The 26,412-nt window shown below is 51.1% G+C and overlaps 1 protein-coding gene across 4 annotated transcripts in view; it reads right to left on the reverse strand.

Annotated features, from left to right (window-relative positions):
• The window catches only part of ANXA6 (annexin A6), a 48,180-nt gene that overhangs the window by 9,585 nt on the left and 12,183 nt on the right, over positions 1 to 26,412 (reverse strand). For all 4 annotated transcript variants that reach the window (XM_055325382.1, XM_055325379.1, XM_055325380.1 and 1 more), the window contains exons 3-20: positions 22,718 to 22,808; positions 21,900 to 21,994; positions 21,228 to 21,341; positions 20,221 to 20,311; positions 19,204 to 19,283; positions 17,372 to 17,428; positions 16,452 to 16,545; positions 15,932 to 16,027; positions 14,745 to 14,803; positions 13,550 to 13,672; positions 12,413 to 12,471; positions 10,971 to 11,049; positions 9,339 to 9,420; positions 7,781 to 7,875; positions 7,048 to 7,161; positions 4,829 to 4,919; positions 4,052 to 4,131; positions 3,440 to 3,493 (exon numbers count right to left, since the gene is read on the reverse strand). In XM_055325382.1, coding sequence (XP_055181357.1) covers positions 3,440 to 3,493; positions 4,052 to 4,131; positions 4,829 to 4,919; positions 7,048 to 7,161; positions 7,781 to 7,875; positions 9,339 to 9,420; positions 10,971 to 11,049; positions 12,413 to 12,471; positions 13,550 to 13,672; positions 14,745 to 14,803; positions 15,932 to 16,027; positions 16,452 to 16,545; positions 17,372 to 17,428; positions 19,204 to 19,283; positions 20,221 to 20,311; positions 21,228 to 21,341; positions 21,900 to 21,994; positions 22,718 to 22,808 — 1,554 coding nt within the window. The remainder of the gene's footprint in view (positions 1 to 3,439; positions 3,494 to 4,051; positions 4,132 to 4,828; positions 4,920 to 7,047; positions 7,162 to 7,780; positions 7,876 to 9,338; positions 9,421 to 10,970; positions 11,050 to 12,412; positions 12,472 to 13,549; positions 13,673 to 14,744; positions 14,804 to 15,931; positions 16,028 to 16,451; positions 16,546 to 17,371; positions 17,429 to 19,203; positions 19,284 to 20,220; positions 20,312 to 21,227; positions 21,342 to 21,899; positions 21,995 to 22,717; positions 22,809 to 26,412) is intronic.

Here is a 26,412-nt window from a genome sequence, read left to right on the forward strand (position 1 = left end):
TTATGTAAGACTAATGAATCACTGACCTCTAGCTCTGAAACCAGTAATTCATTATATGTTAATTGAATTTAAATACAATTTTTAAAAATGCAAAAAACCCCACCCCTTCTCTCCCTCTGCCCCTCCCCCTTTCTCTAACTCTCTTTCTCCTCCTCAACAAAAATCAAATCAAAAAGAATCTAACATGTCTTCTTCATTTATTTGGGTCAGAGAACCCCAGACATATTTTTTTTCAAAACATCTTTAAGACAAAAATATGTGTTGTATGAAAAATGCCGTGGGCTACTCAAACAATTTTCCAAATATTTAACACTGAGGCTTTTCCTATTAGCCTAGCTACTTCACGCAAAAATTAAACTGGGAAGTTCCTCCAGAAGTTAAACATAGAGTAAACATATGACCTGGCAATTCCACTCCTATCTACCTGAGAGACACAAAGATATACGTACACACAAAAGCAAGTACATGCATGTTTATAGCAAACAACATTATTCTTGAGAAGTAACCCGAATGTCAAGTAGCTGATGAACGGATTACAAAAAGGTGATACAGCCATGCAACGAGGTAGCAGAAAGAATGAAGTACGACATAGGCTAAATACGAATGTTGAAAATACTAAGTGAAAGAACATTCTCACAAAGGGCCATGTACTGTATGACACCATTTATATGAAATGACCAGAATGGGTAAACTTATAGAGCAGAAAGTAGATTAGTGGTTATGCAGGGCTGGAAGGCTGAGAGGAAATGAGGAACACATACAGGGTTTCCTTGGGTTCTTCCTAAAATTGATTGTGGTGATGGTTGTGCAAGTCTGTGATGATGCTAAAAGCCACTGAAGTGTACACTTTCAATAGGCCAATAACATGGTATATGGATATTTCAACAAAACTGCAAAACTGTTATATCAAAAAATAATAGCCTGGGGATTGAATCATCCGAAACTGGCCACAGGTCTTCACTTCACTCTGGATCTAACTGCCTATGTTATTTGTTGCTCAAACTGGATCATGGAGGGAGGAAAGGAAGCTTTCAGCAATCGCTGTGGGATGAAGCTGAACACCACACGCTCATGAGTACTGTGGTAGCAGACCTGGACTTCCAAGAGCTCAGGGGTGTGCTAGACATGCAGAATTGAGTGGGGGAAGGAGGAAACGTGACACAAACAGTGCCAAGTACTCCTATGCATTATTTTCCCAGGAGGAAGCCGGCTTTGCAGATCTAACACCTTCTGTTTTTGCGTATGTTTTCCTCTGGTGTTCCCATTTCACCTCTAGAAACCTATTTAAGAAAAACACTCCCACATATGATGGAAGAGGTGGTGCCCAGGAAGGGGGCTGTTGAAATAAACCTTGGTAGTAGCTTCTTAAATGGAATAGTACATAGCCATTAAGTGATGTTGGTTTTGGGGCACCTGGGTGGCTCAGTGGTTGAGCGTCTGCCTTCAGCTCAGGTTGTGATGCCAGGGTCCTGGGATCGAGTCCCACATCAGGCTCACTGCAGGGAGCCTACTTCTCCCTCTGCCTATGTCTCTGCCTCTCTTTGTGTATCTCTCATGAATAAATAAATAAAATCTTTTTTTTTTAAAGTGATGTGTTTTTAAAGATAATTTGAATGGTATTGAGGGAATACTCATTTCTAACTGTTCTAAAGCAGGAATCCACTTGTAGATATACATATAAAAAGACAACTAAGTGATATATGCCAAAATATTAACAATGTTACTAGTAGGTTATGGATTGACTTATTTATTTAGGCTTGTCTCTATTTTCTAGAGTTTCTACAAAAGAATATGTATTACTTTAGAAACCGAACATTCTAGCTCTAAGAAAATGAGTCCACACTAAGACTAATCAGGGCCCAGCATCTGTGAATCTGGACAGGCAACTGACTTGGGCAGGGCTCCCCTGTTCCGGGCCCCCAGGTTCTCTCTCACCCCTTCGGGCGGGCAGGGTGTTTGCCAGGGCAGCCTACCGCTGCCCCCTGCTGGCCAGAACTGGAAGCACAGCCCCATAGGTAGGCCCTGGGGAAGCAGCATCACCTAGAGGATGAATTTCAGGGTGGATGGTGGATTTGGGGTGAGCTCTAAGGGGGTAGCCAGGTTCAAAGACCAACAAGGGCTCAATGAGTCAGTCTGTAGTAGTACTTAGTACATACATGTTGAATAAGTGAATGAAATGTGACCTTAACTGGCCACCCTAGGGGCTGGGTTCCCAGGCTAGCCCTCATAAACACACCGACAAGCAGCTGGAAAACCACATTTAAGTGCAGCCTTGGAGTCAGGAGGGCCTGGGTTCAAATCACGCCACAGCCACTCAGAAAGCATACACTTGGCTAGGATCTTCATTTTCCTCCAGGAATAAGGGGGGCATAATAAAGTATAAAATAGTCTTAGCATCATGCTCAGTGCTTAGTGTGCATTTTTATAGTTTTGCCACTGTCAAGGTCATAGCCAAGAATTCTTCTAGCCCAGGGGCTGCTCTAACACTCCATTCCTTTCTATCAGTGGAGTGGACACAGAGCGGCTACCTCCACTCCCAATCCAACAGGGCTCTTTCCAAACCCACCAATTGTCAAGGAAGGGAGCCAGATCCCTGGTCTCTGGTGTCTGTGCCCAATGCCTGGACCTGGGTCAGGCCAGAGGGTGCTGGAAGCAAGGTGCAGGTCAGTGAGGGAAGTGCACATGGCCTTAGGAAGGGCTGCCTAATTATTAGGACCCTTAGGGATGATGGATTTGGGGCCATCCAGCCTCCATGAGAAACCGTCTCCAGATCAAGCTCCCCAGCATGGCAGAAGCAGAGCAGCCAAGAGACCCAAGAGAACCCTTGACTCCCTGATTCATTTAATAAATATTTATTGAGTTCTGACCATGTGGCCACTTTGGACACATCAGTGAGCAAAACAAAGATCCCAGCCCTTGATGAACTCATTGTCTAGGTTCTTCCAGGACACTTCCTTCAACCTTAGTCCCATTTCACAGATAAAAAACAGACCTTTAGCACTCAGACCCCCTTCCCAGAAAGCTCCCAGACCTGCCTTCACTGGGTCAAGTCTAACTGGGCCACTGACGTGCTTTGTAACTTTCAGAAGTTACTCCCCCTCTCTGGGCTTCCATTTTCCCACTGTAACAGGAGTTTGACCCGGGTGGGTCTGTAAGTCCCTTCCAGCTCTGAAGGTCTGAGTGCTCTCAGCCTACTCTTTTCACACAACAAATGCCAGTAAGACCAGCACTATACTCATTAGAATTGTTTCTAAAGTTGAGAAAATACTCAAAGTCTTGCTTCTAAGGGTAGAGAGGTGCAAGGTGTCCATGGGTCTACAGATACACCGATTAAATCAGCCACATCCCTGCCAGGAGCTGTCCCCACTCCCAGAGTGCCAGGGCCTGGCACAGACAGGCATTAGCTGGAGCTACCCGGGGTGGGGGGGGGTGTTCTCACCTGGGCATCTTCCCGGGCCTGGTTCCGGTCTTCTCCTCCCTCCTCTCGGTTTCCCTGCAGCAGGATAGGCGAGAAAGCTCAGTCCTCAAACATCCACCCTCTTGGTCCCTCAGCAGCCACAGGACCTTGGCTCAGCCACTCTGCCTCTCTGAACCCTCTTTCTCAGCTAGAACATGGAGACACTAATCCTGCCTTAGTAGGAGAGGCTGATGTGAACATTACATTTGAAGGCACTTAGCCCAAGGGAACTCAGACACAGTAAGCTCAGGGCCTAGTGTCTGGGCTGCAGGAATACAAGCGATAGTGAAGAAAACTTGTAACTTGCAGGTAACATGCAGGTCACCCACATGGCTTTGTCCTGCCAGCCAGGGGCCCAAAAAACCAGGCTGAGGGCCATCAGGAAGGGCTGCCTGGAGAAGGTAGCACCAGGCCAGCTTTGAAAAGTGAACATCGAGAGATGGCTTCACACAAGCCAGTCATGGCCTTAGCAGTGGGACTGAGAAGGCAAGTGGGGAGGACACCATTTCTTCATCACAAGTGGGCTCTGACCTCCTTACCCCCCTCCCAACTCCTCCAGGGGCCAGGCAGGCCTGGGGCCATGAACTCACTCACCGTGGCCAGAGAGATCAGGATCCTCCTGAAGTGGCCAGATGTGTCTGAGCTCAGAGCATCCTCTAGGGACTTGTGATAGTCTGAAACAGAGAAACCGGGTGTGGGCAGTTGATGGGTAAGGATGGGGGTTGCTTCTTCTGGAAGCTGAAGTCTTGAGCCAGAGCATGTTGGCAGGGGTGATAGGGATGAAGGAGTTTGTAGTTGGTTCTTGGCAGCATCCAGTCGTGTCACTGTGGCTGGATGCCTCCAGCTCATCACCTCCCTCCCCATCCCAGCTGAGGGCTTCGGGAATCTTGCCTCTCCTGCATCACAGCCACCCTGTCTTCCTTCTCCTACTTTCCGTCCTTTAAGACAGGTGCTGGACCCACAAGCTCTGGCCATAACATTCCTCTGCTCAAAATTGCTACCATCCTAAGAGCTTCTTACAAGTTTTAAACATTTTTGACTGGTACTTAAGATTCTTCAAAATAATAGTCTGACCAAGCACAGACTTCTGAATGAGGGCCCAGAGTGACTGCACAGGCCACCTACCCAGGAGCTATCCTCCTGCTCCACAGAGGTCTGGACACTCCCTCCAATCACTCCCTGCCTCCAGGCATTCGTCCAGCTGGGACTCTCTGCCTAGGGTTCCCTTTCTTCAGACACAGGGCCGGGCACGACCAGGGGCTTAGCAAAGCCTCATGCCTGAGAGAGGGGAGATGGGCAGAGCCATGGGGCAAGGGGGCTCTCCTCCCACCACTTCTCAGCAGTACTGGGCCTGAGGCCTCCGACCCTTACCTTCCTTGTAGGCCTCACAGATGGCCCGGATTTCTGCATTGGTCCGAGTAGCGAGGATTTCAATGAGAGCCTTTTCATCCGTGCCAGCTCCCTAGAATGTCAAGACAGGAAGCTTGAACCACAGCCCTGACCCCCATGCAGAGGCCTGAGGGGTCCTGGCGAGGAAGACCCCTGTTCCAAGAAACCACCCAGGAGGCAAACACTCAGACCACCAAGGCTTCCTGGATTTTCTCCTTATCTCCAGACCAGAGACAGCAGTTAGGGGGGTACATGCCAGCCTGTCAGGATTTCCAGAACCTCCCATGAGAATTGCTTTGGACCAAAAATAAAAAAGAAAAGAATACGTGGTATAGAGAGGTATGTGTATATAAAAAGGCATACACACGTGTCTGAATATAAACATTTATGTGTAAGTATATAAAAAGAATGGAGGTCATGCATTGCAGTGTAACAGTGGTCTCTGGGTGGGTAAAAGATCATAGGCGATTTCTCATTTCTTCTTTTTTGCTCTGTGTAGATTTTCTCAGATATTATTTTGTCAGAAGATAAGAGGTTTTGTGCGCTGTCTTCGTTGATACTCGGATTTGAGGAGTGATATGGGGACAGGTACATTAGGTCCTCTGGTCTGAGACAGCTTGGGGAAAGCACTATTCCAAGGTCCTCACTTGGAGCAGCAAGGGGAGGGGAGGGAGGTGAACAAAATGGACTCATTGACAGATTCAAATATGCATGAAACACCTGCAATATGCCAGTCCCTGCAGAAGCCACTGAGGCCACAACTCTAAAAAAAAAAAAAAAATAAGGCATATGTACTGCCCTTGGATTTACTGCCTGTGGGGTGGCCAGTCCATTGGCTTCCAGACCTGAAGGAAACTGAGGCTGGCTGAGCTTTTAATAGGCTCTTTACTAAAAGCAGGCATGTGGGGGAGACAGCCTGACCCCCAGAGCATTCTAAGACAAGATCTAGCCCCACCCTTCTCCTACCTCACAGGTGGTATGGCGCCTTCCTGGGTTTCCCGTTGGTGAAGTACGAGAATGGAAAAGGTTGGGTCAGGTTGGCTCCCTGGTCCCTTCAACTTCTAAACTCTGTGCTCTCAAACCATTTGCTTTTTTTGTCTTGGCATTTTAAGAGGACAATAACCTCAATTTGCTTTGCCCAGGGAAGGTCTGTTCTTTTGTTAATCCTCTAGGGACCCGAAGCCCTCGAAGCCCTCATGGTTTCCTGTGGTTGTCGAGTCGGGCTCCAGAGTCAGATGGAGTTGGTCTGAATCCCAGCTGTTATCTCCGAGTGCTGTGACTCTGATCAAGTGACTTAGCCTCTGAGCCTGACTTTCCTCATCTGTAAAATGGGGACAAGATAACAGCCTTGCCTTGACGGTTGATGAGACACGTAGCTGAACTAATACACGTAGCCCAGGATGGGTTACCATATGCTCCTAACACAGGAGAGGAGCCCCTGGTACAACTGGTGCCCTGAGAGGCAAAGCAGCTCCTGTGACAGCTGGGCCAGGACATCACATCCTTTCTTGCTAATCAATTGCAAGGTCAGGTCTTCAGAGTTAATGGTGCCCTTCATTCCCATGACCTTGCTTGACCCACTCCAATGTTTGAAGGGCCAGAATGACTGTTCTCCATTCACAGCTGAAGGCATGGAAGCTTAGAAAGTGTAAGTGGTCCAACATTACATATTGTATTAGTAGCAGGGCCGGACTAGAATAGACTCCAACTGCTAAGGTTTTCCTTCCAGCTCCATCCTGCTTCCCCTAGCAGCTCCTTCAGATCCCTCTGACATCACTGATTACTGGGCGTGTGACCTCACTTGAATCAACCAGAGTAGAAGCCAAGACTTTGGTGTAACTCCTAGGAGGAAGGAACAGAGGTGCTAGCTGGTAGGACATACACAAGCCAGCCTACTACTACAAGGAGAAAGACTCTCTGAGAGTGAAGCCACCACAGAAGAGAGAGAACCAAGGTAAGGGAGAGACAAGAGTCCATAGAACATTATTTGAGTCCCTGGTTCAGCCATGTCTAAAACCAGATGGAGTGCTATACCTTTCAGTTATGGGAACCAACCTTTGCCGTTCATGCTAGTTTGAATCGGGTGTGGGAAGGGCTCTGCGAGGGAGCTACAGCAAACCCACACCTGGGCTTGCAGGGAGCACCTGTGCCTCCCCAGCACCCCCAGCCTGAATCCCATCCCTTTGATGCCCACGTCATACCTCCATGGCCTTCTTTAATTGCTTGGCATCGTAATGGGCCGGTGGCATCATGAGCCCTAGAATCAGTCTTGCCAGGTCTCCGGAGATCTCAGACTTCAGATCAGCCATCAAGTCCTACAAAGGCAGGGTTGAGGTCATGCCACTATCAGCACGTGCTCATGTGTGACCCAGGACAAGGAGGAGGTACTGAATGTGGACACAGGGGCTCCGTGTGAACGCGGGGCATAGCGAGAGCCTGTGTCTGTCTTTGCTGATGTTTACTATTTAGAGGACATCAAAGAGGGCAGGGGAAAAAAAAAACCCAAGCAGCAGGAAGACCCACCGTCCTTGCAGGCAAGGAGACTGACAGGAAAGGGGGCAGTGCCCGAGGACATCATTCCCACCCTGGGGGAAATTCGCCAGCTTGCCGCTAAGGCACAAGAATCATTGACACGGCCTTAGGGTGTTGAAGCCTCTGGAATTTCGAGATCCAGAAAATGCTGCATGAAAACAACTCATGTCCCTCATCTTAGCCTCATCAAGCTGAGCCATTTCCACAAGGGTTGATCACAAGGAACCAGGGGATGGAGAGAATGCGTTGCAGGCAGCCCCAAACCAGGGCAGGGGACACTCCAAGGACACGTGACCACAGGGCACCAGGGCCATGAAGACTGGGCACCCAGCTGTACAGAGCCGGCTGTGACGGGCCAACCCTGGGGGCGGGGTGGGTGCGGGGCCCCAGCCGAGGCCTCACCCGGCCGAAGTGTGACTTGAAGGTCTGGCGGATCTGCTGGCGCTGGGCATTGCTGCGGTGTGTGATGATGTCGATGATGGTGTCCTCGTCGGTCCCTGAGTCAGCAAAGCCCCATGCCTCAGAGGAAGGCCCATGGCCCAGCCTCCCCACATCCCCCCCATGGGCTGTGCCAGTCTTTGTCACGTAGAGGCTAGCACTCCCAAGCGCCTGCAGGAGCCCTGCCTCTGGCCCAAGCTGCCAACTTTACTGGGATTCCTCCCTGCACCTCCTTCTGTCGGCTCCCTAGCTGAACGGAGACCCCCACAAGAGCCGAGAGCCCTGTGCTGAGTAGTCAGGGCTTCTGAGTTCCAGCCCTGGTTCTGGCCATGAATGTACAAGTCCTGGCCCTTTCTGAGACTCAATTTCCACATCTATGCCATGAAGAGGACAGATAGTTACTAAGGGATCCTTCGACCTGACAATCTAAATCCCGCAGGGCCCTCTGTGTGCTTTCTCGTCAACTCCCTGGGAGCGGGAGCCCAAGTCCTTGTAACCACTATAGAAGGAGATGTCAACTCTGGAAGACATCAGGACACCACTTCCAGCCTCTCAGGTTAATGCCTTCGACCTCAGACCCAGCACCCACCTTTCAAAAGGACTCTTACAGCAGCACCTGGGTGGCTAAGCAGCTGAGTGTCTACCTTTGGCTCAGGTCATGATCCCAGGGTACTGGGATTGAGTCCTGCAGAGCAGGAAGCCTGTTTCTCTCTCTACCTCTCTCTTTCTCTCTCATCAATAAATGATTTTTTAAAAATCTTAAAAAAACAAAAACAAAAGGACGCTTACACCTGTCCTCTAGTAGTAATAGATATGCTCGGTAGATATTATCTTTCCCAAGAGACAAACGAAGATGAGGCCCAAAAGGGGAGGACTTTAAGCTAAGGCCCCAGGGAGGTGAGGTTAGATGGGCAGGGGTGGGGTGGGGCGGAGAGCAGGGGTGGAGAGGAGGGGAAGCATAATGGAAGCCACACCTGTATGCTCTGTCCCTGCTGACCTTTCTGAGAACAGGGCACCCACCCAGAGAGTACTTCTTCCCACTAGTTCCAAATGGAGGTCTCAAAGGGGTAACCAGCAGGGGGGACCCTCCATCCCAGAACTGGGTCTGTATCTCTTAATCTCTTAACTTTATACCTGGGGAAACGGACCCTTGGAGGCGTTAAAGGATTTGCCCAAAGTCACACAGTGAGTCTAAGGCAAAGCCAGGACAAGAACCCTTATGACCTTAAGCCTTATGACCTAATACCTTCTTCTACACCAGGACACTGCTCCTGAGAGGCTGGGGACACCTTTGGTCTCTAGGAAGGGCTTTGTGCCTAGTTCCTTACAAACCCCCTAACCCCCCTCCTCCCTAGACTCAGGGAGCGAAGACCCTCCTCGGGAGGGTAGAGACTCACATAAAATCCTCCTCGTTCTGTGGACCCTAGTTTGAGGCCTCAGCTCTTACTCCTGCCTGGCCCACTGCCAAACCTGCCCCACCTGCTGCCCCAGAGGCCAACTCAGCCCTTTCATGTGCCCTTACCAAGTCCCTTCATGGCCTTGCGCAGCGCTTTGGCATCTGCATCAGGGTTGAAGTTGTCCACTGGACGCACAGTTCCCTTCAGCTGCAAGAGGCAGAAAGAGACTCAGCAGGTGTCTGGAGGCCCCCCTGGGGGCCAGGCCAAGAGAGGCGCATGCAAGAGAGGGGAAGTTTTCCCCACGAGCTCCAAACCAAGCAGCTTGAGGGGAAAGAGGCAGGGGTGAAGGCACAGCAGACAGACCCCCTACCCTGGAGCTGAGAGAGAGAGAGGACGAGAGACAGACCCAGGCTAGGAGCAGGGCAAGTGCTGTTCAAGCCAGCTTCCTGCCCCAGGAGTCAGCTCCATCCTAGCTGCACTGGGGCCTCCCCCGTCCCTCAGAATCCTGCCCTGTCCCCAAGGCTCTCCTGCTTCTTCCAGAGCCCCCTGCCCAAGCCTGAAAAGGCAACCAGAATTCTGAAACACCAGAACAGGATCTCCCAAACTTCAATCACTCCTAAGTGAGGTTTTTAGTATTTCCCTATTTGCATACAACCTGCACTGTTTCTTAATATTTTACTTAATTCAACTTTATGTCCCAAGTGCCTACAATGAAGTAAGCACTCAAAAAATATTCACGAAATAAATTAATGAATGAAGATAATTTTTAAATCACTTCATATAGAGAACACTGGTATTATGTGCCATAAAGAGATGATAGCCCATGCAAACAAATGCAATAAAGAAAAAAAACACCACGGTGCCAAATACCACCAGATTTAATGAGATGCTGCTGCTTGTCAAATGCTCAGTTCTGTTTGTGAAAAAGGAAAGCCAGTGAGTGTGGCACCAAACCAAGACTCTCTCTTTGACGGAATGAGCAAGGTGGATGAAATAAAAACGGAGTAGCTCTCTCGCTATGTGAGTTCAGTGTTCTTTAATGCCATGGAGGCTCCTCACACCCAAACTAATTCATTTCTTATATAATTTAAGGTCGTCTGCAATGACAGTTCTTGCCTCATAATTTGGGAAATGCTGTTCTAGAACATCAGAGCTCAAGAGCCCTTGCAAGGCACTGAGCTTGCTGTGTCTAACACCTTATCCTGAAGATGGAGACAGAGGCCCAGAAAGAGGTAGGGACCTGCCAAAAATGGCTCAGTAAGTAATAGAGAGAATGCAAGGGTCCAAATATTTTCACATGGCCCAAGGGTTACCAGTCCCCGGAATGGTTTGCCCCAAGTACTTCTGTGGACCTTGGGTCTCACGATGGTCAGAACAACCTTGAGCCATCCAGTACACCTAGAGGTGCCCCTCTGTTCTGTATTCATGCCTCCAGAGGCCAACGGTCTGACCCAGGATGACAAAGGCCCCTCCCCAGAACCAGACATGTCTCCATTGAGCAAGCCCTGTTAGTAGTGAGTGGGCCAGGACACTTCCCAGCGGGTTAGAAGGTGATGCAGGAATTAGATGCCTACCAGAGTGCCCACCCACCAACTCCTCACTCCTAAGAGACAAGGAAGCTTCAGATGTGAGAACCAGTGTCTCGGGTTGGCCACCAGGGGGCAGCTGGGTGCCAACCAGAGCAGCAGGAAGGTGCGAGAGCAGAAGACTGGAAGCTTGTGGTCAAGAGGTCAAGCAGGAGGTGGGGAGGGTCTGACCTCTACTCGGGCCACTGCACTAAGCTCCCACATCTGATAGGCCACCTGCGCTGCCTCCGGGAAGAACTGGCCAGCAGCACTGGAATGGAGGGGGTCGGGGAGAGGACAGGACAGGAGGGAACGTCATCGCGGGCCGCGCTGCGCACATACAACACACGGCCACGTACACAGATGCACACGCGCGCGCACACACACACACACGCACACACACACACACCCCTTAAGGAAAGCCGCTTGGCTTTCTTTACCTTATATCTAGACTCATCCATTCAGAGCCCTCCCCTCCATTTCTGAGAACCTTCTACCTTCTCTTGAGACCCCTTGCAATGCGGCTTTGCCCGGGAGCCTTCCTGGCCCCAAATTCCAAGCAGAATAGGATTTCTTGAGTCCTCTGACCTTTCTTCTTTATGATCTGAGTGCTTGCTATCCGAGTCTCCCCTCTCAAACAAGTCAGTGACCAGCTTGTGGCCCTGTCACCTCAATATCTCCTCTTGCAAAGCACCTGGGTATACTGGGGGCCCAGTAAATGTCTGCGGAACTTAAATCAGCCCCCAAGGCACTTGCCAGAGGCTAACAGGAGGTTCTCCTATCTCTTACTTACCTGGATCCTTATAAGCTCTGGGAGGGGAAACCCAGAGTACCTAGAGCTCCCCCTCGTAGCATACAAATCAGGTCAAGTCATGCCCAATTTAATCTCTTCGGTGGCTCCCCACTCCCCCCAGCAGAGGTTCTTCTGCTAGGAGGAGGCCCCAGGCCCCTCCCACTGCTCAGCCTCCTCTCTTCCTGCAAGTCTCCTCCTCTCACTCTGCAAGTTTGGCATCAGTTACAGAAATGTACCGGGCATCCCTAGGCCTGTCCTCCCCCCACCCTCCTTCAGACCTTGTCTTCACCTCCTCCTCTTCCTCACCTTCCTCCTCAGGCCTCTACTTCTCCACCTCCAGAAGAGGTAGAGTGCCCTGATGTGTGCATTCATAGGCACGTCTGCTTTCCCCATCCCAGGACCACCCCGCACGTCGGCTCTGGCCTGTTTGCTTCACGGGGCTGTGGGCTTCCCCAGTGCTCCCCGACAAGGCCTGCTCACAGGAGGTACTTGTTACAAACAAGCTGAATAAAGGAGTATGCAAAGCAGGCACCTGTATTTTTCCCATTGAACAGATGATGAAACTGAGAAGCTGCTATGATGCAGCAGGATCTGGACCCTCATATTCTGATTCCTAGTCACGTCTCCCAGACTGACTTTCCAAGCTCACAAGAGCAGACACCTCCGCGCCTGGGACAGCACATTCCCGTTCACACGTACAGACTTTCACCTGTGCACTGCTCCTGGCACCGAGGGATCCCCAAGATCATCCAATCCATCCATCAGGATGAGGGCCAGGAGAGCCCAGGCCTGCCACCCCCGGGGGCCACTCCCTCCAGCCTGGGGCCTGGGAGCCACTTACTCATCATCACCCCCACAGAGCTTCAGCAGAGCCTTCTTGTACTCGCCAGAGGTGTCATTCTGGGAAGAAGGAGAGAAAGGTTACTCCTTTTCACTCACTCCTGAGCTCCCCTCAGACAAGGAGGGAAGGTTCTGCATAGCATCAAATAGGGGAGGGCTGAACACTTATTCATGGCAGCCTTGACTCTCCTCTGGTTTGGGGGTAGCTGAGCCCTCCAACCAGTGGTACTGACTCTTGGTGGGGGTGGTGGGGGTGGGGGGTAGAAAAGCCCTGATTTGCAACAGTTGGCAATCTCTGTGGTGTAAATCCATCCATCAAGGGATAATTTCAAACCACCAATGTGATTTCACCGAACGTAAAATGCGGAGGAAACGCTGGCTGCTCTCCCAAAGCAGGGCAAGCCAGCCCCAGCACACCTCTACCCCCAGATAATCCCCAGCTTGGCCCTCCCAAGTGAAATATTCCACAAAAATAGGGCTTCATGAACAAAAAACACTGGGAAATGCCAAACCCAAACAAACATATGCGGCATATCTTAGACCCCTCTTGGAGCTTCATGATGGATTTAACATATTAAAGGCCATGAGAAGTTCTGAAGTAAACCAGCTGCCTTTACTAGTTTTTCCCCAACATTTCCCATGAAACATTTTTGCATGTAACACCTGTAAAACTCCTCTTTGGAAACATACTTCAGGGAATGTAGCTGGAATTCATAAAGCTTTATCTCACTTGCCGCCCAAAGAAAAAAATCTCAACTCTATTTGTGTCTTGGCCAAGTGTCAAGGGCTGGGCACTCCAGTCATCATAAATCTTCTGTCTTGGGGCCAAGTTCCCCCCCACCCCCCGCCCCATCTTCCGAAGCCTGAACTCTCACTGCCCTTGGGATGGAGTCCTCATCCTTAATTCTGCCTCCATGCCCTTCCTAACAAAGCTCCGCCTTCCTTTGGGGCTTTGTGACTCACAAGCGCCACCAGATGCTTACTTCTCCTTTGAATTGCCTTACATTCTCAGAATGTGCCACGAGGTGAGGGCTCCTGGAATTCCCAAGAGACTCCCAGCTTCCTGGGGCAGTTCTCTTCCCCTGGGAGTGGCTCCCAAGCCCTCTGTTCCTCTCTGTACCCCGTTAGCTCCGCTCACCTTGATCATGCTATACAGGGACTTTTCGTACTTGGTCCGGAATATCTCCCGAATGTCAAGCATGTCCAGCTCGCTACGGGAGACCATGATGCGGATCAGGGTGTTGTCCCTGGTCCCCAGGCCCTGGAAGACAAGTGGGTACAGGGACAGGAACCTGAGAAGAGGCTAGAGTGCTACCAGCCCCCAGCTTAGTTGAAATACAACTTTTGTGATAAAACATTAAAATTAAGAACAAAAGAAACAAAACATTGCCATTCCCCTTGAAGCTCCCTATGCATCCCTCCTGCTTTGAGTTCCTTCCTCCCTCTCATACCTCAGGCCTGTCCTTGGTTTCCCTTATAATTTTACCATAACTTTGTACCTCTAAGCATATATCGTTTACATTAGTACATCTTGGACCACTGTATATAACACCACTTTGCATTTATTTCTCCTGCAACTCCTGACCGACATGGGATTGTTTCTAATTTTTTCCTAACGTGGACAATGCCATGAGCATTCTTATGAATGCATGCACACAGGAACCTTCTCTCCGGGGCTGAGCTGTACGACCTCACTCTGGCACAATGAAAGACAGTGAAGGGGCCATAGTCCACTTGTCTTTGTGTGATGGCCACATAGGGCCAGAAAGGCCTGAGCTGCCGGGCCTCAGGTCTATGGCCTCTGGCAACAAATGACTGCATTCATGTACCCTGTTTTGCTCTGGAACCATCATCAGTTTCTGTGTGTCCCATGTGCAAAATAGTGGGAATCGCTGTTCTCAGGTACACGTCCAGAGTAGAATCACTGGGTCACAGGGATAAACAGCATGAGCCTTAATAGATAATAACAAGCATCTTCCAAAGTGGTCTAATCTACATATACTGTACATAAGCATTCCAGCTAATTAATATTTTTGAAATGTGTGGGCTTCCAGCCCATCTGGCTGGGTGAATCAAGTGCAGGCTGTCTTAACACCCTGTGATCAATCATGAGGTCAGAGCAGCTATCAGCGTGGACAGGTGTATGACCCAACAGCATCCCAGGCTTGGGAGCTCACCTGGGAAAAGTACCAGCACTCTCTACTGTGGCCAATCCCCTGAGGGAGGGCTCTCTTTGGCTTGCGGGTCCTAAAGACTTGTCAGGCTCTACAGTCCCGTGGGGCTGGGGAGAGACCCCCTCCTACAAACTTATCCCCACTGACCCCACTACACACCTTCATGGCTTTGAAGAGCCTTTCAGCGAAATACTCTGGGGTGCTCCGGATGCACTTCACTGAGAAGAGGGAGGAAGAGGTAGAGTTATTCTGGCTGCCTCGGGATGGGTTGGGGTGGCCGGACCCCTTCTTTGTTTTTACCCCTTGGGGACCACCAAGTACAAACCCCAGAAGAACCCAGGTTCCTGATAACCTGAGGTCCCACCCACTGTTAACACAAACCCAGGGCATAAAGAAATCAGGAACTGGGCACAACTGGGTTGTGCATCTTAAAGCCCACTTCATTTTTCCAGTCCTCTGGGGATTTGTAGGGAACTAGGCCAGGTAGGCGGTAGCATCAGGTGGAGCTGGAAAAGGTGTTTCTTTAGATTCTGCTGCAGCGAAAATGTACTGGCAGCTACATCACTTTGGATCCTGCTGGCAGAGCACGCCAGAACCTGATTGTTTGAAACAGAGTTGGCAGGTGACAACTCTGGGCAGGAGGATGAGGCTGGGGATATAGCTCTCCCCCAGAAGACACACATACAACCCACCCAGCCTCAGACATACTGACTCTTACAAAGTCTAGCTTTGAAGAGCCTCGGGGTCAGGCAAGCCATTATCTCTGCCCTCACTTATCAGATGAGAGAACTGAGGACAGGGGACTTGCTCCAAGTCAACAGCAGATTTGGGAGAAGCCTTGGGTTTGAATCTTGGCCCCCACCACTGATTAGTCGGCTCCTGGCATGCCTCAGGCCTAGAATATCCCCCAAGTCATTACAAAACTACCCCTTGACAAAGTGATGCAGACTCTGTGAGATGTGGTTTCCTCATTTGTGAAATGGAGATAATGCCTACTCCTGGGTCCTTTTTAAATATCAAACACTCCACACAGCACCCAGCACGTGCTCCACACAAGTCCACTCTCCTGCTGGTTATTTCCCCGATCCCAGGCTCAGTGATCTAACTCGCCCTACTGCATGCATTGGGGGAAGGAGTGGCAGGAAGTCAGTGCCTGAGGCTCTATTCCCTGCCTCCCTGATTTCATGCTGCCCTGGCCAACCTTCAGAATTCACTGCCTGTCTGACACTGCCTGTCCTTCCTTGCCCCTATACCATATAATCCCCCCTTTCCATTCTGGGCCTCTTGTCCTGGGCCAGAATCCCAGAATCCCGCAAAGCCCCTAGGAAAGCAAGGTCAGGACGTACCCACAGCCAGCATCAGCTTCTCGAAGTCCCCGGACAGCTCCCCTCGGATGCTGGCTTCGATCGGCTTCCCTGTGGTCCTCAGATACTCATCAAACACTGAGTCAGAGAAACAGGGATGTTGAGAATGCCCCATAACACAGAAGAAACCAGGATCTCGGGAGGGAAGGCCAGGAGCAGAGTGCCCACCATGAAGGTAGGGCTGGTATTTGAGGAGCTAGCTGACAGGGACATCATGCACATCACCAGCCACCATGCTGCCATGCTGTGTATGACATGAGGCACCGGGTATTCCTCACACTCCAACATGAAGACAGGATTGGTACTCGGATGGAAAGGCTGAGCATCCTGTTAATGACTTTGCCGAGGGACTACACAAACCACTATCTAATAAAATCAGTGCCAGTACCTGAATTATAGATGAAGTAACTATCCTGCTCTATTTGTAGAAAAGGAAAAAAGAATGGAATTCTTGGCACAACCCCAAGGGGACAGCTGTAGGTCTTTCTTCTCTGGAACTTACCCAACCGAAGATGCTGCTTGCTGCGATTTCCCAAGATGTAAATGAACTGGGCTTCATCTGTTCCCCATTTCAGTTCCCCTGCCTCATACAGGTCCTGAAGGGGAAGAGGAAGGACTTCATTCAAAGGAGACAGAACTCACCGGCCAAGCTTATCAACTACTGCTGGAACCCTAAACATACCAGTAATTGGTAGCCTCAGGACCTTTGCATATACCTGTATATCCTTCCTTTCTTTCTGGGGAAATTCCTACTCAGCCTTCAAGGCCTGGATTAAATGTCCCATTTGTTCTCAAAGCACTTCCTGATGTCCCCAAAACCGAGTTCTCTTTCTTCCCCTCCTCCTCTCTTCTAAGCTCCTATAGTTTCCTGCTTCTTTATTGCTTTGCTCCACTGTATATTATAATAACATCTTTATATGCCTGTCTCCCCACTAGGGTATGGGGTCCTCAAAGTCAGGGACTATGTCTTCGCATTCTCTGAATCTACCCCTGCAGTGTCGCTGACACATAGTGGGACACTAAACACCTAGAATGTAATGATATACCCATAAAAAAGGTGTCTGTATGATGAATATACACCTATCTGTCCCAGTACGTCTGATTTTTTTCATTAGTGATCCCCCAAGTGCTTGGCAGAGTGCCCAGCACATAGTAGGTATTCAATACATATTAATTCACTGGATGAACAAATGACAAAAGCTCCAAAACGTATCTCACCAATTTTATATATGTTGTATACCTTTGAAAGACAATTTAAATCCTTTCTTTGGCAAAGCACCATATAAAAGGCTGGCTGTGAGTCAGTTAATTCTAGTATTTGATGCAAATTACTTCACCTCCAGCCCTTCCCTGGATCCCCAAGATCCCCACTTTTGGGGCTCCCCTGCCATGCCCCAGTGCCCTCCATCTGTGCTGGTTTACCTGGACATCCTGTTGGACCAAGTCCTCGCTCACCACATCGTCTTGCTCCCTGGTTCCCTGGGCAGAAGACATACAGGGACATGAGGTTCAAATACTGCAGGCAGGGGGAAGGCCTGGACACCAGAGGTGGAGACAGGGAGAGCTAAAGAAAGCACGGTGGCTCAGGCGGGTCCTGGAGCAGTGACCTATAGCTGCCACTGCACCAAGACCGAAGTATCTATTTTATGGGAAATCATAGGGTCCCTCCTATTGGCTTTTCCCTTCATCCTTGGAGTTGGGACCAAAGAAGGAGTGTTCTGAGAATGACCAAGGTCCCTTTAGGTGCCCCATCCCAGAGCAAGCCAGCACCTGTACTGAGAACAGGACCCTGCACAAGCCTTGGTGTGGCTCACAATGCCCACCAACAATGATACCACAGGAGTAGGAAGTCTGCACATCTTTGTCCTACTGAGGGTTCACACCTTAACCCAAAGAACTCACCAGTGAGGATCTGAGACTTGGGTCCTGAGATCCAAAAGGCATCAAATCCTATTGGTGTTTCTGCTGCTCCACCCATGCCCTGTGCCCCCATTTGACAAAGGATGGTACTCACAGGGCACAGGGCCAGCCCTAGTGGGCATTGTGGTTCTGTAGGTACGGGTCAGGCCTAGGCTTATCTCCTCTTCCCCCTAGATGGTGCATCTCCAGATATCAAAGCCCCTGGTTCTCTTGGAGACTGAGCTTACAATGACAGAGCCTGCACATTTATAATCCTTGCTGCGGCACTGCCCACTTGGTGTTAGATGTTAAAAAGGAGCTGGAACTCTCCTCTCCAGAACAAATGGCTTTCCCATCCCTGACGTTCTGATAATTCCCCAGCTGCTTGATATGGGACTGGGATTGCTATGGCAATGGAAGAAAAAGACCTGGGAGCGGCTAGGGTGAAATGTGTATGGGAGGGCAGGAAGTGAAAGGAACAATGAAGTGGCTTAATATCTATATAAAGCTCCATACAAGTTTGGTCCTTGGAGCTGGCCTTGAAATTTCTCAATGCCTGTCCGCACAGAGCCCATGGTCATGGAGCATTCCCGGGAGCCGGACAGGTGATGTGGTAAACCAGCAGAGTGGGGCTGTTTTCCAGCCCCCTGCAGGCCTGCTATTGCCAGAACTTTCTATTATTCAAAGGAATGTAGAAATCTGGCTTTCAAGCAAAAGCTCTTCATTTTTAAATGTTAGCAACTAACTCAAAGTATTTTTTTAAAAAACACATTGTGTAGGGAAACCCAGGGGGAAAAACAACTTGGCAGATTGAAATCGGCTGTGGATGCCAGTCTGCAGCCTCTTCATGGTCCTTTTTTATGTACTCTGGGGGTGGAAGGGAGGAGCAGCAGGGCTTGGCTGTGGGACACGCCATGCAGGCAGCCCCAGAAATGCCCCATCCCTGCTGGTGACTCGGGTGCCTGCAGGGGGCGGGGGGGGGGGAGCAATGGCTGGTAAGAGGGAGGCCTGGAAAGGAGGGGTGGGGGTATGAAGAGAGGATGGAGGATCCTCTGGGGCACAAAAGAGGGATGTGTGCAAAGGGAATGCGGGACCACCTGCCTACGCAAACCAGGGGCAACACAGCAGACCCTGGATGCTTGGATTCTACAGCCAGGTGAGCCAGAGAGGAACCATCTCAAGTTCGTGGATAAATGGGCAGTTCAGGAGTGGCCACAGCTTATGAGGACTTTATACCCGACGAGCCACCAAGGAACCCCTCACAGCCACTCTGTCTGGGGCAACAGGAAAAAGTTGCCCACAGCCCTCTGCCTGTCTCTGCTAGAGCTTCAGGGAGGACCCCATAGTGGACCAACCTGGAGCAGGACCACGAGCATCTTCTGGAAGTGGCCAGAAGTGTCACCAATGATGTCAGCCTCCAGGTCTCGCTCATAGGCTGCAGGAAAGGAACACAAGCTCTAGTCCCATCCCTGTGAGACCTCAGGGATTTAGGATAAAGGTCCCTGCTGCCCCCAGGGTGATTCAGATATTTGTTACAAATCCCAGAACCCAGCCTCTGGGATGATCATCGAAGGACCCAGGGTGTATCTTCACAGGTTTTTGCACTGACCCCTGACACATGGAGATGGAATCTGTCCACTTCCCTCTATCTCCACTCATGCTATCCTACTCCAGGTATTGTGGTCACTCACCTGGACAGTGGCTACAGGCTTCTAACTGTGCCTCCTGCTTCTGCTCCCCTCCCTCTCCAATCAACAGCAACAAGAGTAACTCTTAGAGCCCTCTCTGATCATGGGCTCCCCTGCTTCCTGCTGGACTTGGAATCAAACATCACCTTTCTCTTGGCCTGCAAGGCTCTGTGTGACCCTGTCCTGCAACTCTGGCCTTATACTGGCTACCAGACTCATTTCTGCCCCAGGGCCTTTGGACTTGCCATTCCCTCTGCCTGCCAGGATCTTCTCCCCATTCTTTACACAATTGGCTCCTTCTCATTTCCTCCCAAGACATGCTTTCCCTGACCACTTGTCTAGGGCAGGCAGGTCCTGCCCAATTAAAGTCTGATTCTTGTTACTTCATTGTGTAACAACATGTCATCATCGTGTTTACCTGTGTATTGTCTGTATCCCTTGTTACCTCATGAATCTGTAAGCTCTAGGAGGCAGGGACTACATGGGTTCTCCCCACCACCATATCCTGAGAATCTAGAACATTGCTGCACAGAGCAGCTATTTCTGACATGGAGAAATGATGGACAGATCAGAGGGAAAGAGGGAAGAAGTTGGATGGCCCACCACAGTCTTAGGGTCCCCTCCCTTGCAATTACCCTCATTTCATATCTCAAAGTCTTGGATGGTCCCTCCCGCCCATCTCACCATCCTTGTATGCTGCCACCAGCTGGTGGATCTGCTCATTTGTCCGAGAGGCCAAAATCTCAATTAGACACTTCTCATCAGTGCCGATGCCCTGGGAGCACAGAAGGGACACAGGAGTCAGGACTGGGATGGGAGGCCACCACCAACCACGCGTTGGGTTCCTGGAGTGGCCAGAGCTATGAAACCCTCAACACTCAGAGTGCTCCCACCACAGCTCTTAGGCACCAAGCTGGAGCTGCTGCTCTGAGAATCAAAAGACATAGGTTTTAGTCCTGCCTCTGCCAGCAGCTTGCTTTGTGACTTCTCATTGAGAAACATTGTCTTTCTGAGCTTCTTTTCTCATCTGTAAAATGGAAATGATGCCAGTTGCTCTGCCAAACTCACAAGGACGTTGAAGAAGGCAATCTCTCACGTCGCTAAATTTACCAACATATAAAGTCATATTGAATAGCTCATCTGAGGCAAAGATCACAGGTATACAACTGGCTTCTGTAAAGTGCCCGGTACATTTAAGAGCTTTGATCCCTCGCTGCTTGCTTCAGCCAGGCTGCGCTACACCCGGGTCCTGAACACACCTTTCTTACCTAGCCTGGAATGACCTCAGAGCTTTTGGGCCCAACTTGATCGCTTATATTCTGTGACACCCTCTCAAGCCACCCTGGGCCTGCCCTCCCGACCTCCTCTAGTATGCCCTTGGTGTTGGGGAGTTGGGCACAGTTTGCCCTTGTGCCCCTGCATCTTGCTTCCTCAGGGCTGTAAGCTGCTGTGTTGAGGTCTGGGCCAAGGGCCACTCTACGAGGTCTGTCTCACACCAACATCTGTCCTATATCTGTCCATCTGGAGGAGACTGTGGCACCCCTCTGGGACAGGGTTTGAGCAAGCTGCCTCTTGCAGTGGGGCACACTGCTGGTGGGTGCAGGCCTCACTGAATACTTGCTGCAGAGACCAGAATCTTCCCATTAATCACACCCCCACTTGCAACACACATACTGACCCACGCTTCTTACCGAGATGGCGTCTTTAATTTCTTTGGCATCACAGTAGGCAAGTGGCCTCATGAGACCCACAATCAGTCGTTCAAACTTTCCTGTCAGCTCATACTTCAAGTCAGCAATGAGGTCCTGGGTGGGGGTTGGGGGGAAAGGGAGAGGAGATGGAGGAGGAGGGGGAGTTGCTCATTAAATGTGATTCTTATCACATTCAATGAGCACCTGTCCTGCAAGACACCAGGCTAAGTAAGCCCATGGAAGGGTCATTCTGGGAGGTATGGGCTCCCATCAACCCTAAGAAAGGGGCTTAGAGACGTCAGGCAACTCGCCCAAAGTCACACGGTGAGCAAATGGGGGGTGCATGGCACGGTGCCTCTTCCCTGGCATTGTTGGTTCACTTGTTTACTGAGTGTCCCTCCCACTGTCTGTGGGTCCACAGGGCTGACACCTCACAGGTCTCGTTCGCCTGTGAGCCCCAACAACCTAGCACAGTGCCCAAGCATACAGCAGGCGGCGTACACGCATCTGTGGCTGAGTGGGGCCTGACTAATGAGAAGAGAAAAGGAGGGCAGAACTGTCAGCACGGAGGGCTGAGCTGGAGTAAAACAGGAGGGGCCCTGAATGAACACACAGGTGAATGAAATCAGCTCCCTGGCCCCATCCCACCCACCTCGCAGTTGCCATGGTTACCTTGCCATAGAGGGACTTGTAGCTCTGGGAGATCTCCTGCCTCTGCCTGTTGCTCCGAGAAGTGATGAGCTCCAGTATGGCCTCCTTGTCACTGCCTGGAAGACAGGAGGGCACTGGTGACCCAACCTCAACCTGCCTCCGGGAAGCCCACCAGGGCTGCTCTGGGCAGGCCTCAGCACCAGCCTCCCGTTCATCAGGCGGGGGTGTCAATGGGGGAGGATCTATGGGGACCTGTTAAGGCCCTACTGAGAAGTATCACAGCACCCACAGTATTTGAGCTCAGAGGGCCTGTGATCTAGTCCCTCATCAGACACATAAGGAAACTGAGGCCGAAAGAGAAGCAAGGACTCACCCTAGCTTTCAAAATGAGACCAGGTTTAGAAAAACCCAGGTATCCTAACACCCAAGACAGGGTTGTTTCAACAACAAGAGAAATATAAGAGAATAATGAACACTAAGTTCAGGGTAGTGGTTACCCCCAAGAGGAAAGGCAGGGGTGATGCTTTAGGAGTGGACCCACCAAGGAGGTTTCAACTCTATGAGGAGGCAAGTGCTACTTCTCATGGTGAGTGGCAGGTCCTTGGGTGAAGCTTCTATTATTCTTTAGACCTTTTGGTTGGTCTGAAATATTTCATTATAAAATTATGAAAAATAATAAAAAGAGGAGACAAAAGAATGAGTGAGCCCATCTCAGTACCTCACCCCAACCCTCGACCCCAGGAGGGTTCGGGGCTGAGCCCACATGTGGGAACACCCCCAAGCTCCCATGAGTCCTGCTCCCTTTCCCAGGGCCCCACTGCTGGTGGCTGAGCACCCACCAAAGCCCTTCATGGCGGTATATAGGGCCTCAGCATCCTGGTTGGGGTCAAAGTTTGGGAAGTCATGAATGGAGCCACGGTACTTGACACCCTGTGGAGAGAAGAAGCAGAAGGTGAACTGCTGATCTTGGCCTTAAACAAGGCTCCCAGCCCCAACTCCAACCCCAGATCATACTCTCAACCCTGGCCATAGGCAGAGTCTAGGCTGAGTTTCCTTCCCCTAAAATTAATCGCTGACTACAGAAAGCCCAGGCAAGGGTACGGACGACTCTCTCTGTACCTCCTGACATAGCCTGCCCACAGACATTGCCATTTCCCCAAGGGACAGTGGCTCCATCGAGCCCACTGCACTATATTACCTTTCCCAGGACCTGAAAGAGAAGAAAAAGCCAGGCTGAATGCGAGGGGTAGAAATGATCCCTTCAAGAATAACAAAAGTTCCTTATATTTTTATGGCACTTTATAGTCTACAAAACCCTTTTGCCTCCCTTAATGTGATTCCAACTTGTAGAAGCACTTAAGATGATCTATTCCACAGAAACAAAGAAACCAAGCCCAAAGAGGGAAAGCCTCTTGCTGGGGGTCCCACAGAGCCCAGATCTCTGGCCTGTTCCCCTCTGCTCTCCAGCTCCAGACACCTGATAGCTGCCAGCTTCTGAGGGTGAGGTCGTGGCCCAAGGGAAGCCCAGAACCACCCTCAGAATCAATGCCAAGACAAGATGCTGCCCTTTGGGCTCAGTGAACTGAGCTAGAGACTGGCATCTGAGGACAAGCTGGCTGGATCCTTGGGGTGAAAGGGAGGAGAGGCAGAGCCTGAGGATCTGAGACATTGAACCTGAATGCACAGTGGACTGGTTCACAGAGAAGTCAGATGTGGGTCAGCTCCATGGCCCCAGAGAAGTTTGGGGCAGGAGAGTGGCTGGGGCTGCGGGAGCCTGAGTACTGAGCTCACAGCATGGTGAGAGGGCACTTAGCCTGGGCCAGGTCCAATGCTAAGGGCTGAAGTTTCAGGGAGAAAGAAGACCTGACCCTGTCTTTCATGAGCTTCAGACTCAGCAGAGAGAGAGAGAGAGAGAGAGAGAGAAGCACACAAATTAGCATAGAGCATAAATACCCTAAAACAGAGGCAGAGTAATTTGGGAAAATAGTGGAGGTCGATTCCATCTAGGGGAGGGAACCTGTGGAAGGACTGGGGGTGGCTCACTGCAAAAAAGAGCCTCCGACCATCTCCTGCGTCTCCCAGGCCCCACTGAACGGCCTGGCCAGACATTTGGGTGCTCCTTGGTGTATGTTTGCAGTTGCTGCTCCTCTGAGATATGCATGCGTGGGCGCAGGGTTGCTATTTAAAGTTCTGACAGGGCGGGTGACCAGAAAGGGACACGGCCCTCTTCCCGCCACCCGTGAATGCCCTGCAACCTGATCACACCCCTGGGCAGAGCAGGAGAGAGTAACACAGGCCAGATACCCAGGTCAGAAAAGAGACAGTTTGTTTAGAAAGCCCTAGGAGCGTCGGCCCTTCTCACCCGTGCAGTCCCGGCACCTAGTGCAGAGCTTGGAGTAACCAAGCCCTGATATCTGCTGCCTAGGGGGATAGGCACGCGGATGGATGAGTGACAGTACACATTCTGAGCAGATCAAAGACCTCCTGGAAGTGAATTCTACACTGAGCCCCTAAAGGCTGAGTGACAGCTGGCCCCAAGGGCTGGGGGCGGGGGATGGGAAAAGCCGAGTCTAGGAGAAAGGCTTCACACAGGAAACAGCACAGTAAGGTTCTAGAAGATTCTCCAGTGCTCAGTGCCAACATCCAGAGCTGCCAGGCCCATGGGACTCTAAGTTGCCAGGAAAGAACAAGAAGAGGAAGTGGAAGGACAGAGGAGCAGCAAGCTGAGGACCCTCTCCCCCTCCATGCAGCTGCTCCCCAACCTCAGCTGCCCCTCCTCCCATGGCAGGTGAGGGATGAGGCAATGTCCTCCAGGGGGCCAGGAAGCCTAATGACAACAGGGAGCTTGATCCAAATGTCCCCTTCAACACCGGCTGAGCAGCGAGGCCAGCTTCCCAGGTGTGTCTTTGCCTAAGGACAATAAACTCTTCCAAGGGGCTGTTATCCCAGGGGCCCTTGGGATTGCAACAACTAGAAGAGGGGGACACGATGGGGGAGGGGGCTTAGCGCTGGTCACATTTAGAGGCATAGAGACAGTCCTACAAGTCCGCCAGTCTCCCACCATTGGTTATCCTCACGCCAACCTGATGAACTCAGTCTCTAGGTGCCACCTGTGTAGCTGTCCCCACTTCAGGGCACCTAGACAGCCTGGTGCTCCTCTGGCAGACAGGCTCCTGGCCTCGGGCACCCATCGCGGAGGGGCGAGGGGCGCGGAGAGCAGAGAAAGGACTTTCCACCCTGAAATATTCAGCAGGTCCTGCTGCCAGCTGGTGAGCGGCCTGGACCCTGAGGCTCTGAGGTCTCGGGACCCATCCCAGCTGCTGCCTGAGTAGGAGCCTGCAGCCTCTCCTGAGAGATGGCTGCCCAGCCAGGACTCCAGCTTGGAGCGATCGTGACCAGACCTGACCTGGGCCTCAGCTCTGCAGCTGCTGGAGGTCCTGCCCCCCTCTTGCCCAGACCTTGCCCAGTGCCTGCCCCCCTCTTGCCCAGACCTCAGTGTTCTCGTGCCCATCATCAAGTTCCAATCCAGATCACCCCTGTCAAATGGATGCCACAGAGCTATGAGTCTGGGACCTTTCTGACACCACACCATTTCTTCACATCTTTGGTCCTCAAGATCCCCCCTCTTCTAGATGGAAGGATGGGGAGGATAACCCAATTAACACAGCAGAAGAAGAAGAAGAAAAAAAAAAAACACAGCAGAAATGGACCAGAGAAAAGAGTGGCTTGTTCTGTGCATGGGTGTGGGGGGTATAGGAATGTTGGGAAGGGGGTGTACAGGATGCATAATTGGGCTGCCAATAATTGCAAGCAATAGATACAAACTTCAGCTCAAGAATGGAAGAAGACCTGCTCAGACTCTCCAGTTTTTGTCTTTTGCAACCTCCCTCCCTCCCCAAACCCTGGCACTCCAAGCAGGCCAAATTGCTTTTGCTGCCCCCCACACTCTGCACCATCTCTCTGGCCTTCTGTTCCAGTGTCCCCTCCCCCGTGCGCATATCAGCCCCCTCACTCTTCCCCAGCAGCTCCCTCCTCCCCCGCAGCTCCCTTTAGGCATCTTTCCCAGCTTCCTCAACCTGCACCCACAGAGCTACTTTACTGCCTCCACACAGAGCATGAGTGCTGTGCATCGGAGGATTCCAGCTCATCTCGTGAGATGAGGGACCCCGCAGGCTCTGACACCCTGGGACTCTTGCTTGCAGACTGTCTACCGGCCCCTGGTCCAAGGCAACAAGAAACCACAGGTCAGCCAGGCAGGAGCATGGCTTGAGAGCCCTGGAACAGGATTCCAAATATCCGTGCCCTAGGTCCTGACCCCTCTGACCTCCCAGGATCTGCTCTCTCCACTTGAGTTGTGCGGAACCCTGCAGTTTGAATGCCTCCCAGGAAATAGCTCTGGTATGACTACATATGGAAAATGGGGAACAGCAAGTTATGCCTTGGACCTTTGCCCATAACCACTAACACTTTCTTCTCCTGGTCAGAGAGGCCACTTGTGCAAAGTGTGCTCCTCAGAGGCTGACAGGGAGGCCAC

Source organism: Nyctereutes procyonoides, unplaced genomic scaffold (genome assembly GCF_905146905.1).
Source record: "Nyctereutes procyonoides isolate TBG_1078 unplaced genomic scaffold, NYPRO_anot_genome, whole genome shotgun sequence".
In the NCBI taxonomy this organism is placed as follows: Eukaryota; Metazoa; Chordata; class Mammalia; order Carnivora; family Canidae; genus Nyctereutes; species Nyctereutes procyonoides.